The sequence below is a fragment of the Oratosquilla oratoria genome, chromosome 40 (genome assembly GCF_046742065.1).
Source record: "Oratosquilla oratoria isolate Oo_2021 chromosome 40, ASM4674206v1, whole genome shotgun sequence".
Taxonomy (NCBI): domain Eukaryota; kingdom Metazoa; phylum Arthropoda; class Malacostraca; order Stomatopoda; family Squillidae; genus Oratosquilla; species Oratosquilla oratoria.
Genome location: NC_134816.1, coordinates 43,793,286 through 43,808,003, shown reverse-complemented (window position 1 = coordinate 43,808,003; position 14,718 = coordinate 43,793,286). Strand labels below are relative to the sequence as shown.

General features: G+C 39.8%; 1 protein-coding gene across 11 annotated transcripts in view; it reads right to left on the bottom strand.

Moving 5' to 3' along the window:
• The window catches only part of Nup54 (nuclear pore complex protein Nup54), a 56,318-nt gene extending 49,411 nt beyond the window's left edge, over positions 1-6,907 (bottom strand). For 3 of the 11 annotated variants that reach the window (XM_076177656.1, XM_076177657.1, XM_076177666.1), the window contains exons 1-2: positions 6,689-6,784; positions 1,931-1,970 (exon numbers count right to left, since the gene is read on the bottom strand). In XM_076177656.1, coding sequence (XP_076033771.1) covers positions 1,931-1,970; positions 6,689-6,769 — 121 coding nt within the window. In that variant the 5' untranslated portion in view covers positions 6,770-6,784. The other 8 variants (XM_076177659.1, XM_076177663.1, XM_076177660.1 and 5 more) reach the window with 7 other exon arrangements.
• Positions 6,908-14,718: the final 7,811 nt, after the last annotated feature.

The window sequence follows — 14,718 nt, the reverse complement described above, 5'->3', positions numbered from 1 at the left end:
TCAAAATACATACACAAGTTTAAAGCAAATTTTGACAGATGAAGACAAAGAAACAGAACCTCATGAATGTAGCTCTTTTCTTTTAAATAACAAAATGTTAAATATGACCTGCCAGGAGATGTATGTGCTTTGGAATTGCATCAAAGGGCTTATTTATGTCCACTGCTATCACCACCATTCTGCCTTATGGTACCTTGTGTTAAGTTTGTGAACAGTGTGCCCAGTTACCTAAATTAGGTGATAATAGCATGTATAGGTTGAATCTTTCTCCACTATTTTCCCTATTAACTATGAGTAGATACCAGAAATACCTGAAATCTATAGCATGTTGGCTGTTCCAATGGTTCACCATTTTTACCCCATGAGAAAGAAACACAGGCTTTAGCTATGTAACGTAGCTAGGGGAGCACAGATTAAGTGAGGCAGCCTTGCTGTGGATACACTGTGTCTTGCTGCATTGCGTTTGACCCAGTGCAGTTGGTGGATGCAGGGATGACCTGTCATCCATGAGGAGCTGAGATGGGAGTGGAATGGAGTGGAATGGGTACGTGCCTCTGACTTGGCTACCTCCCTAATAAGGGGGAAAAAAGCTCATTATCTGAAATCTGATAGCTACTTCCAATTTAAAAAAATTTCCCCTTATTCCCTGTTCTCAATCTAAAATTAATAAAAAATTTCCCTCTTCCGTAAGATGTCATTAACCTCTACAATATGAGTCAGCTGTTTGATATATGATGATTCGATGATGCATCACAATAATCACATTAAAAAATGTGAAGTCACAGCTGTACTATTCATTCTCTTTCACTGAATATCAATAACCACAGAAAATGGGGTCACTCAGCTACAACTACAAAATAAATATAATCACGACGCTGACATCAGTATCCTAGTATACCCACTTGCGCCTCATGACGCCTATGTAGGCGTCATCGTATGGTAGAGGTTAAATGTGCGTCTGTTATTTCTTTTTTTCCTGACATCAGTCGGTGTCGCTCAACTGAGGGGAAACCCCCGATATTTCAAGCTTGTGGCCTGCCTCTATCCTGAAGACAGCAAGGACAATTTGATTTTTCTAGCTGTCGCCTGGCAACTTTAATCAGATTGAGACACTAAACGAGTTTTAATGTGCATGTGGCGGGTATGTGCTTTGACGCAGACACCCACCTTATCAGGGGTAAATTGCCATTGATACAATCATAGGAGCCTGCCATGGCTTGGTTGGTAGCAGAGCTGGGCACTTGCATTATCAACGTACTGCCTGTCCAGGGGTAATGCACCCAGTTCAGATATACGTACTACAGGCTCCCAAAACAAGTATTTTTCATTATAATCACATAGAAGTTGAGTTTTTCAAAATTCTAGATCACTACATGTTATTTATTACACATGAAATGCTATTTATCAGTCTACGAATTAAGACTAATAAGTGTGTAGGAAACACTGACATTTCCAGGAACAATGAAAAAAGTTGTTGAAGAAACTGATGAATAGTACGACCACAAGGTAGATGAAGGATGATCAAATATTGGGTACATGCAAATGTATTTTGATGATACAAAAAAAAAAGATGATAAATGCAGTAAATATCATCTTGTAATTTTTTTTTCTCCCTAACAATCAGAAAAAAGTACAGTTTGACTCTACATTTAAAGAAAATCAAGGCTTTTGACCATGTATTTCTGGAATTGGTACAACTACTGTACACAATAAAATTCAAATGAAAAAAAATAATTTTCACTATTACATAAAAACTTTTATTTCACGGAACATCTCTTGTCAACTTTGAATATGAAAGTAAATATCCTATAAGAATGAATACATTGTTTAAATTAGTTAACTCGGAAGCTCGTTTTACATGATACCTTATCTCAATCATCTCTGCCTAATACAAATTATTTTACATTTCTCTATGACAAAAAACACTTACCCATATCTGTTGAACAGCCTGAATGCCTTAATTGTTGCTTCTGCAAAAACAAATGTTTCATCAGAAACCATTGACACCTTAATTCTCTTATATATTTGAATGTGCACATGCATACATGCACACACACACACACACACAATATTTCAGGCTTAAAAACATAAATGTAAAAGTGAGATAAGTGCTCAATCTCTTGGGATCATTGGGTGTGAGAACCTGACAGGTTCTCAAACTGAATATCTAAAGAATGTGGAGGGGAGAGAAAAAAAAAAAGCACTGTAGGAGGACAGAAGACAAGGGTGAATGGAGAATGGTTGTATATGGATGATGTTGTGATGCATGAGGTGGAATGGGTGGGGGGGGGATGGGGGTGAGGTAGTATGTGTGAGCAAAATTTGACGCAGCCCAAAGGGATTTCTCCCTGTCTTCTCCTTTTATACATGGGGGGATGGAGAGGGGGGGAGGGTCGCCAATTTAATGAAGTGGCCTTGCTGTGGATGTGCTGTGACTTGTGACATTCCCTCTGACCCAGGGCAGTGGACAAGGTGCAGGGATGACCCGTTATCCAGGAGGTGCTAACATAACAGGGTGGGTGGAGGGGAGTGGAGTGTATTTAGGGATGAAATGGGTGGGAATGATCTTATACCTTTTTCTTTTTGGCTACCTCCCTTGAAAGGGGGAAAAGGCCTTGGTATATGTATGCAAGATCTGAAGAACCTGGATTCTTGGTCACTATGTATGCAAATCTCATTTAGTCCAGAAAAAATGAAAGTTCATGCACTTGGGGCCAACAAAATACATTTACTAGATGAGAAAACTTGAGGGTTTTCTGCACACTCTAGGTAAAATCACATCAGAAAGAAATCTTGGCATCATCATTGACAACAAACTGAAATTTGCAGAGCAGACATCACATTGTTAACAAAGCCAACAGAATTATATTTTTTTTAGGACATACATTCCAATGTATGATTAGTGACATTTTTGATGCTGTACAAATCACTAATATGCCCCCATCTAGAGTATACCTGCTGTGTGTGTACACCCAAGTTCAAAATATACATAGACAAATTAGAAAGTATATAGACGGCAACAAAACTTGTATCAGAACTGAGACAACTTTCACACGAGGAATGGTCAAGAAGTTGAACTTGCCTACTTTACAGTTTTTCAAGGAAGTGGGCAAATATAATACAGACATACCACACAATATTATGCATAGCTTATATTCAATGAATGATATGCAATGTTCTAGATGTTCCAACCACCATATGTTGTAACCAGTCTATAACCAGAACACCAGAGATCATAATCTAAAACTTCAATGTGCCTAAGTTACAGAAGTTCAAGCTAATTTTTTCAACCATAGAATTGCTAGATTGGAATAACCTCAAGTAAGGAAGAGTGAATGCTACCTCTGTCAATCATTTCAAAATGGCTTTAAAAGTATAACAGAAAAACCAGAGTGACCTGTATCATTACCAGTTCATATATTATCCCAATCTGACCACCACCTGACACACTCGACATACAAGACCAAATCACTCGGCATATTGTCATTGTCAATTTGGTCACCAATCTGTTGGTCTCAACACCCTACATTAGGTAATTATTCTACACAAGGTAAATACAGGTTAAATTACTTTCAACTGGAAATTATGAAAGAAAAAGGGTAAAACTGCAGAATCATACCAAGATATTTAACATGCAACTTACATTGTCCAATACCTCCTAACCTAATGTAATCATTCCATAGAAAAAAAAAAAAACAGGTCTTTCAAATGCAAAAAGTAAAGTGAAAAATGTGTTTACATGATACTGAAATAGAACTAGATAGAGTATGAAATGATCTTGTGAAATTGAGACCAAAACATGAAAAAAAAAATAAATAAATAACAAGACCCACGACTGCATCTGAAAAGGTTTATGTCCTTGAAAAAGAGCAGCAGCAAAACTCCATCAGCAAGAATAAAAAGACTCGGTGGAACAAATGGCAATAATACACTATATACGGTAAATTTTTAAAGTGCACACCTATGCAATACAGCAATAGAAAATTAAATAATAATTTTGCAAATTACAATACATCAAAGTAATATGTAATTCTTGGTAGAAATCAATAATAGAGAAAGTTGCTAAAAGCTATAAACAAACATAGCCACTTCAGTTGCTTGAGACACTATCTTTGTTTTGGATGAGGTGGTCAAAGAAATTACAGTATGATAAATTTGTCTTTTCTAACCTAACCATACATTTAGTAATGCGGTACCTGTAATTCTAGAGGTTATCATTGTCTTTTCCAAATCTATTAAAACAAAGATGGCTTCTAAATGAGTTGACACAACTTCATTCATTTTTCCATATGTTTTAGTAACATTTTCTGATATTGATTTTAGTATTATTTTAGTTATGCACATCTATATGATATAGAATTAGATTTTATAAAATTATAATACATGAACATAATATGTGATTTTCTTGGAGAAAAAAAACTTGCTACAAGCAAATTTACTAATGATCGAAGCTGCTAAGATATGGTCTTGATGCCATACCAGTCCAGTCACTATCAGATGATAGCTTTCACATTGTGGACCGAGTGTTCTCCAACTCCAGGTGATGTTAACCACTTCCATAAGGTGACGCCTACGTAGGCATCATGAGGAGAAAGTGGGTACGCGATGATGCCAACGTCCGCGTCTTGATTATATTTATTGTAGTCACACCTACGTAACCTCCATTCTCTCTAAACTGGCTTCATCGTATTTTCTATGGTTATCAAAATTCACGAGTGAAAGAGAACGAACGATTGAGCACTGACTTTATTTTTTATAATGTGATTATTATGACGCAACATCACACAGCTAATGCTGCCAGATGTGCGATGTGCCCCGGAGTGAAGAGGTTAATAAACACTGTTACAAAGACAATAGAGTTTCCTTAAACTTTATGAGAGAACATGGGGTTCTGCCGTCGTCTGTTAATTGCCCAAGGTACAATAATAATCAGGCTGTCAACATCCATGACAACAACGACGACCTGGATGATCTTTAGAATTTGAGGTACCAAATTATCAAACATTGGTTAGGTTCGTTAGATTAGGTTAGGTTAGGTTTGAATAGACTAATTTATCCTTTCATTTCTTCGACCTCAAGATCTATGAAAACAAACATAGTATATCATTCAGCTGCCACAACTTCATTCGTTAGAAAACAGGTTTTAGCAACTTTTTAGTTATTGATTTCCGCCAAGAAAATTGCATATTATGTTAATCTATTATAATTTACAAAATTAATGTTCAATTTTTTATTACTATATCACGTAGGTGTGCACAACTAAAATTTTACCTTGATTTCTGCCAAGAAAAATGTTTATTACATTGATGTATTATAATTAACAAAATCAATTTAATTTTCTAATGCTATAGCACATAGGTGTGCACTCCTAAAAAAAATACCCTAAATAGAATCTGGGTGCAAATGATTATATATTGCAAAGGTTCTACAGAAGGGTCTCACTAATTGCCAAACAAACCGAACAAACCGAGAAAAGCCGAACAAAACAACAAAACCCAAACAAGGACAGGTTTTTTCTCAAATGCACACTTCTATATATGTAAGGTTACATTATTTGAACTATTTTCTTTAAGATGTGTGATTTCCATGTAATATGATCAAAGAGAAATTAAAGTTTTGTCCTCTGCAATTTTACCGACCCCGGGTACGACTCGTCCAGCCCGCCGTCTATGATTACTGGTGGTATGGATCAAACTACACTCTTTTAAGTTTCTTACTGTTGTGTCATTAGTGTAATAGACTGCATATAGTTGAACACATTTTAAAGAAAAGAGTTTAAATAATTCAACTATATAAAGTCTATTACACTAATAACACAACAGTAAGAAACTTAAAAGAGTGTAGTTTGATCCATACCACCAGTAATCATAGACGGCTGGACGAGTCGTAGCTGGGGTCGGCAAAATTGCAGAGGATAAAAACTTAAGTTGTCTTTGATCATATTACATGGAAATCACACATTTTAAAGAAAATAGTTCAAATAATGCAACTATATATATATATATAGAAGTGTGCATTTGAGCAAAACCCTTCCTTGTTTGGGTTTTGTTGTCTTGTTCGGCTTTTCTCAGTTTGTTCGGATTGTTCGGCAATTAGTGAGACCGCTACAGAACATGTGAAAAATATTGCTATAACATGATTACACAGAACCACAAGACTCAAGATTATGAAAGATAAACTGTGAAACAAATTGATGAAGCTGCAACCAAGATATCAATCAGTGAGTATTTAACATGGCCCACTTTTAAATGTTTACATTTTTGAAGGCAGTCGGCAACTAACTTACAAGTCCCAACCAGACCAATAATTATAATTATTATAATAACAGGGAGTAAAAAATGAGTGGCTTCAAAAAGAATTTACCACCTTAAAACAAATTATTTAAAAAAATAAAAACAACAAACTACAAAGCAAAGAAAAACATGACAGCAACATATAATTTAACGTAATGATTTTTTTAATTAAAATTTTGTAAGTGCCAACATTAATACACGACCAAAGAAATATCGCCCGATCTGCAAGGCATTTTTCATCACTGAAATACATTAACACGAAAATCTTCGCAAAGTCCATTACCACATGTCGAATTACTAAATTTAACAAGGCATCATTAATCTTTATGATCTTGCTTCAACTAGTAACTAGTTTCCACCTTTAACCTTTTGATTCATAACTTCTTTTTCACTACCGTTTCAATTCCCTTTGTATTTCGATTGCACAATATAAATAATTTTCCGGTTCTTAAGAAAATATCCCTTTTATCGCACATTTGCACACAGCTCTCTTGATTGTCATTACTCGTTCACATAAACCAGTTGAATTGTACCCACTAGGCCACTACACGCCTGTCTCCGCTTGCATTTACACCAGTCGTAAACAGAAACAGTTACCACGGATTAAAAATGATATGTCGGAGTGGAAAGTATCTAATAATAATGAATAAACTGTCGCATTTCACAAAACTGGTACCGAATGGTATTATATGCATCGGAAAGAATTGCCAAAAACAGCATCAGAGCTGAAATATGACTTGGGCTCGCTGGACGAACTATACTACTTTGTAATCCAACAAATTTACACTTCCTTTGCATGGCAATGAGTCAATGACACATATTTAACTTCTATGCAACGCTTGGAGATTTATGAAACCCCTCAGGATCTATAACCATATCCTAAACCATAGATAGTTTGGTTGCTTTTATAAAAATTCAAATAATTAACTCATGGCAAAAGGAATTTAAATTTGTTTAAGTTACTGTGTCTATTGTATTCGAAAATACATTTTACCAATCCATTTGAGGACCACAATGGAAATAAGCTTACATGCTTTTTGGTGTTATCCTCAGCAATTGTAATTGTTATTTCGAACTGTGTTCTTTTCATTATCTGTCTATCCATCTGCCTAGTGTCACATAACCTATAGATTAAAGTGTTTTCTAGGATATACACGTAAAAGAAAATAAAGTAGAAACAGGGCCCCGACATGGGTAAGTGCCGCGCCTCCCAAAACCCCAAAACGCCACCACTACCACCACCTTCCACATCTGATGGTCACTAGCAGCGGCGGCGCCAAGGGGGGACTTGGGGGGGGGGCTTTAGCCTCCCCCAAAAAGTGGTCAGCCCCCCAACTGAAATAAGCAAATTGAAAACACTCATCAAAATAATTATATCAAGTGGAATTTTTAATGGCCAGGGCTAGAAATGTCAGCCATCAACGCTAGCCCTACCATTAACACCCTCCTCATCTGAAATGAGGACAATATATGTGTATTATTGCGGCGTTGTGCAAGTTCAACTGCTTTCATTATATATGACCCACGCCTCAAATCACCTGTAACCCGTTGTAGAAAGGTCACACATTACAGATGGCCTGTCGTGGGTTTAGTTCTCTATGGACAAGCCAGGGAGGATGAGACTCACAACAATAAGACTAAAACTAAGGTTTAATGGGAACGGACGTAGTCTCGTTGGGAGAAGGTCCGGAGTGATGGAGGGCCTCGTCAAGTGTCGCGCGCGGCTGTGGGCGAAGAGCCACACACAGGAGGGAATGAGACGACTTGCTGGCGGCCTGGCTGCTGGTCCCGAGGGAGCTTGCTGGAGAGGACTGGTCCCGAGGCGGCTTGCTGGAGAGAACTGGTCCCGAGGCAGCTTGCTGGGGAGAACTGATCCCAAGGCCTCTTGCTGGAGAGAACTGCTGCTTGGAGTTGAGCCCGGGAGAGAAGTCGGTAGCGAACTCGGTAGAGAAGTCGGGAGAGATCTGAATTCTGAATTCTGAATTCCTAGGAAAGACCACCCGCTTGCACGGGATCGTTTTTTTTTTTTTTTTGTGGGAGGGGGAGAATGTCTGTAAGAAAATGAAAAGATAGTAGTGTATAAAAGAGGGATATTGCCACCGGGCGAACTAGCGAGCGATTAGGGGCTGCTGGTGGTCGTGGCTCGGGAGAAATGGACTGGGAACTTGGACTGCGGCGCCGACGCCGGGATTAGGATCACCAACAAAAGCTTAGAAAATGATAGGAGGCGTAGTAGTAGAGAAAGGTGGAAAAACGGAAAAACCTTTAGTGGGAGGTAAACTGAAATGAAAAGACGTAGTATAAGAGAAAGTTAGAAAGGAAGCTAATTTTAGTCGAAGAAAAAGTAAGTGTAGATGTTTGTGCGTGTGTCGTGGCTATGTTCGTGAGAGGTGTGTGTGTGTATCTTAGGGAAGTGAGTAGAGTTCACTTCCCGTGTGTAGAGCGCGTTCCTGATAAGCCACAGGTGGAGCCTGAGTATCCTGCTTTTCTCCAGGTTGGGTTTGAGATCCTGAATCAACACAGCGCTCCTAGAGGTCGGACGTCTCTCCACTCCAGCTCTCTCAACAAACGACCAGGAATCTTCGCCGGCCGGTGGTGGCGAGGAGATATATCTCCTTTGCTGCTGCCGGTCTGCCAACATTAGAGTAGAGTTGATTCAGTGGCGGTGCGAGGGGGGGGGGTGCAGGCGGGCAGGTGCTGTATTATCTCTCTCCTCCAATCACAACTCTGAAAGCAGAGAATTACGTGATTGGGAAATGCGTGTAAATGTCAGAAATGTAAACTCGCTCGCCAGCTTCAGCGAAGAGGCCAGCGTTAGGTTGCGGGGCGGTTGGACAGAGAGACGTCCCAATTCCTCTCCGTCGACCAGCCTGTGAGCTGATTAGGGTTCTGAGTGAGAGTTGGGTTGGGCCTCTGCTAAGTTAGCGAGCAAGTGTGCGTGTGCCTCTTTTCTTTACTACTCTGAAAACAGAGAATTACGTTTCTTGGGAAATGTGTGTATTTGTCTTGGTGTAAACCCGCCTGCCGACGTCAAAGAGGTCAGCCTGCTCAAGGCTTCATCAACCTCTCTACCACCACCCTATCCAGTCAGCAAGAGAAACTCCTAAACTTAGGACTTAACTGCCATTTCATTCATCGGCCTCATCCTGAAAGTAAGAGAATCGAAATTGAGTGCCTGATAGATCGACTCCTCACCCTGCAGAAGGAGAGAAAGGTAACCCTTTCTCTACCATGAGAGAGGACCTTATTGGAGAATCAGGACGCGACAGAGGGAATTACAGAAGCCAGATCCTCACCAGAGATTTGAAAGAAGCCGCCAAGGAGTTACGCGAGAGAGATGACATCATTATCCGCAAAGGAGATAAGTCAGCAGTCTACGTCATCAATGATAAGGCTGACTATAACAACAAGATGGACTCCATCCTTAATAATCCTGCAAAATTCAAGCAACTCCAGAAGGATCTTACTGAGAACGCGATGAAGAGGATTAACCATTTCATCCAGAGAGCTAACTCTTCGACGAAGTATTTTAATCCAGTGATAGGTGACTATGGTCCTGGTTATAGTTACGACACTGTAAGAACCCACAAACCAGGTAACCCCCTGAGACCTATTATTTCACAAATCACCACTCCCACCTACCAAGTTGCCAAGAAGCTAAACTCTCTCCTCGCTCCATACGTGCCCACGGGACGTTCAGTTTCTTCAGCTTCTGAATTCATAGACCTGCTTCGCACAGCTCCACCGTGCCACGACATCGCTTCTTTAGACGTAGAATCGCTCATTACGAATGTTCCTGTAAATGAGACTATTGATATCATCATGAACCGCGTCTATAGAAGTGACCTACCCGTACTTGATATCTCAGAAGACGTCCTGCGAGCCATGCTAGTGATGTGTACCAAGGAGGCCCCTTTCCTCTCCCATAAAGGGGAATTATTCAGACAAGTTGAAGGAGTGGCGATGGGATCCCCACTTGGGGTACTTTTTGCCAATATGTATATGGCCCAGGTGGAAGAAAGGACTTTCAACAATAACCCCCTCCAGGAATATATGCGAGATACATCGATGACATCTTCATCACCACTACTACTAACAAAGAGGTTCCTTACATGATTACTGCTCTTGAAGGTAATTCCAGCCTGACCTTCACCTGTGAACGCAGTGTAGAGGGATGCCTCCCCTTCCTAGATGTGGACATCTCTAAACAAGAACAGGGCTTCAAGACTAAGGTATACACTAAAGCCACCAACGTGGGCCGCTGCCTCAATGCCAGGGGAGAATGTTCTGTTTCATACAAGATATCCGTAATATTTTATTATGTGAAGAGGGCCCTTACCCACTGTAGTAGCTGGACTGAGATCCACAGAGAACTAGACCGTATCCGCCAGCTCCTCACCAACAACAGCTATGCAGACCATCTCATCGAGAAAGTCATACAGAAAAAAACTGGACCAGTTTGCAGACCCAGTTGCCCACCCCTCCCAAGGAGAAAATCACCGTTTACCACCAAAATTCTTTTCATGATCGGTACCGCGAGGAGTGTGATGCCCTTAGGAATATTATCAAGAGAGGAGTCACCCCAACTAACAGAAATGCCATCATAGACTTGAAAATATTCTGCAAACCTAACCTCATTAGTTCCCTGATAATGAGGAATAGCACGGCGCCCAGGGCCCCGAGTGAGGCTACCACCAATGTTGTTTACAAATTTTCATGTCAGGAGGGCCGCTGTGACGGCTCCAGCACATACATTGGTAGGACCTCCTCTACACTGCGACGTCGCCTACAATCCCATAGAAATCAGGGGTCAATTTTCCAGCATTTCACTGAATTACACAACATGAAGCCTCCTCTACAGAAACTGCTAGACCAAACGGAAATTCTTCACAAGGAGTCTGCCTTCAGGAAGCTGCAGATTGCAGAAGCAGTATCTATTACTTGCCAGCGCCCTACCATCAACATACAGCAAGCTGCCGATTTTATTCTCCCTTCCGCGCGCCCTCTGAAGAATAACCCCCTCCAGGAACAACAAGCCCTTAGACAGCAGCAGCCCCACGAACAAGTGAAACATGTCCAGCTAATTAATCAGCGCCTAGGACCAGTAACCAGAGCAGCAGCAACTCAGGCCAGAGCTTCCAGACAAAATCCCACTTCCTTGGCTCCCGGACAAAATCCCACCCTCTTGGCTCCCAGACAAAATCCCACCCTCTTGGCTCCCAGACAAAATCCCACCCTCTTGGCTCCCAGACAAAATCCCACCCCCTTGGCTCCCGGACAAAATCTCATGCTGCCCCTCTCGGCCAATGAGGAGCCAGTATTCCGTCTGAGCTAGGCAGGCTGAGCCTTATAAGCCAGCCCATCCAACCAGCGGTCATTATTCGTTGGAAGACCTTTCAACATAACAGAGCATCCTACAAAGCAGTCCTCACCCTGAAGACGCCTCACGACGAGGCGAAAAACTATAGTTTCGGTGGAGTCAATAGTTATTGAATACTATTACTATGCAAAAATATACCAGTTGGCATACACTGCGTATATTCTTTTGAGAGTCATGAATGACTACTTCCAGTCCCTCTCAGTTGCTAATAGGAAAGTATTCTCCAAATTAAAGAATACAGTCTTGAAGATTGTTAAAGCAACTAGTGCAGTTGATTTCAACCAGAATTGCCTTAGAGAAAACCTGTGCCCCAGGAAAAAAAAAAAAAAAAAAAAAAAAAAAAAATATATATATATATATATATATATATATATATATGTATATATATATATATATATATATATATATGTATACATAAATTCGACGCACCCAAGTTATATAACATTTGACCTCTGTCACACTCCAAACTTCATCACAGTTCTTCTCATTCATTCTTATCCTCTACCCACGTTGATTTTTTCTCTGTCATATTTGAGATAGTACCAATAGGAATGGGTCGTATTTATATGGAAAACCAGATGTAATTTATAATGACTAATGAAACTGAGTAATTTCTTAAAGACGCAATAGATGATTAAATCAATTCAAACTAATTAGATAAAATCAATTGAAGTTTCAATTTTACAACCTTCGTTGTCCGTGCAAGTTTGGTATGTAGTGTTCATAAGCAAGATTATTTTAGGCGAAATTACGTTCTTGGCAACTATAAACTTCAATCAGTTTGATTGGAAACACTTTGAGGAATTTCGTGGTTGTTATTCATGCAGTTTCAGTTTGGTTGGTTGTGGGTTTGTTTGTGATTTTGTACATGCTGAGGTTTTTCAACTAGCTGTTTCAATCTTGTAAATCGTTTTCCCCACATGGAGATGATTTCACTTCATGTATCTGTTTTGATATTGTGGTGCTGCCACTGATATATGGACATTTTTATGCATAATTATACAAAAAACTGTATATGTACTTTCCACTGATCTTGTTTCGTTGTGAAGCACATGCTTTTTCTTAATTTCACAATTCCACTAATAACAATACAGGCTCTTGTTTCTTAAGGATGTTTTCTATTCGTTTACTGTAGTGGTTGTTGCTCGCAGCACATTAGCGCAGGGGGACCCGCTCGGTTTCGAGTCCAATATTACCAATATTGGATTGTAAACGAATCCAACGACCCTATCAAGATGACACTGTTAGTATACTATAAATGTTGTTATTTGATAATAGTGATATTGAGAACGCCAATAATGTTTTATATGAATTTTGGGTTAAAAGACAAAGAGGAAAGATAGAAATGTTAAAGAAATATCAATCTCTTCTTAGAGAATTAGAATCAATGTAAAAATTAATAAGCTTAACATATTTTTGTAACAAAAGTCATATAAAGGATAGAATATTCATACAAATATTTAACCTAAGCTAACCTAACCGAACCGAACCTAATTTAGTTAATTCGGTTAAAACCTAACCTACCTAATGTATTTCCCAATGGTGACAATTGACGAATGAGTCACGAAGTCTATAAGTGGTCCGAATCAGCCATTCCTAGCGAGGGGCGAATGAGCCACGAAAATTAACAGTTTCTGATTGTTAGTGTGTTATGTATAGGGCCTATAGTACTTAAAGAAAAATTCGTCCCACCCCCATTTTTAATCATGTGTTCTATTTTCCTGTATAGATCATGGATCGCTTCCTAATTCCCCAAAAGAGGCAACGAGTTAAAGACGACGATCAAGAACCATGTACTTCTAATTCTACTGAAAATCGGGAGTTTGAAGAGAATGTGGATGATGACAGTACCCAGAAAAACACAAGACGTCCTCCAGGGCCAAACGACATCAGCCTGCTGCCAGATAGTGGGCCTACCTGTCCTGATTTGAAGAAATATCCTTCACACATGCAAGGTGGTCAGACAAGATCATTCAATAAACGATGGCACCAACAATATTCTTGGCTTGAATATTTCGTGGTCAAAGATGCAGCTTAGTGTTTTGCGTGTCGTCATTTTACAACATCCCATATTGGTCAAGCTGAACAATCATTCACCCACACTGGATTCAAGAATTGGAAGAAGGCAACCATGTCTCTGAAGGCTCATGATACTTCAGCTTGTCATAAATTTGCGATGCAAGCTTGGGGAGAATTAAAATTGCAGAAAGTTACAAGGGCAACGATTTATCAAGCCATTGATGCCGGGCATGCCAAGACAGTGGCGGAAAATCGGCGGTACATTAGAGCAGTTATTGATGCACTTCTCTAAACAGCATGTCAAAATGTTGCCCAGAGAGGGCACAGGGAGGGGGATGAGTCCGACAATCGAGGAAACTTTTTGGAATTACTTAATGTGCTAGCCACATATGATCATACAGTTGCAAAAAAAGTTAACGGTCCGGGGAATGCAAAATATACTCACCACGATATACAGAATGAATTATTTGAAATAATGGCAGGTATGATCAGAAAGGAGATAAGTGATGAGGTGAAACAAGCAGTGCACTTTGCCATCATGGTGGACGAAACGAAGGATATAGCGAAGAAGGAGCAGATCTCTATTGTTGCGAGGTATCTCCATGATCAGGAGCTTCATGAAGAATTCTTGGATTTCACACCGGCTGAAGGCCTTGATGCAGAATCGTTAATCCAGAGGAAAGAAACTTTAGCCAAATGTAAAATTGACCACAGTACCTGTGTCGGTCAGTGCTATGATGGAGGGGCAGTTATGTCGGTTTGCACCAATGGGCTCCAAGAAAGATCCAAATGTTTCACAGGCTGTATACACCCACTGCTATGCTCACAGGCTAAACCTCGTTTTAGTTGACTGTGTAAACAATATAAGGTCAATCTCTGAGTTTTTCGTCACAATCCAATCACTGTACAACTTTTCCTCCTTGTCGGTGGTGCATCAGGAATTTCGAAAATTCCAAAAGGTGCTGAACCCAGAAATACCACATATAGAATGTGCCGTTACGAGAGGTAACGGGGCTTTTTTACATG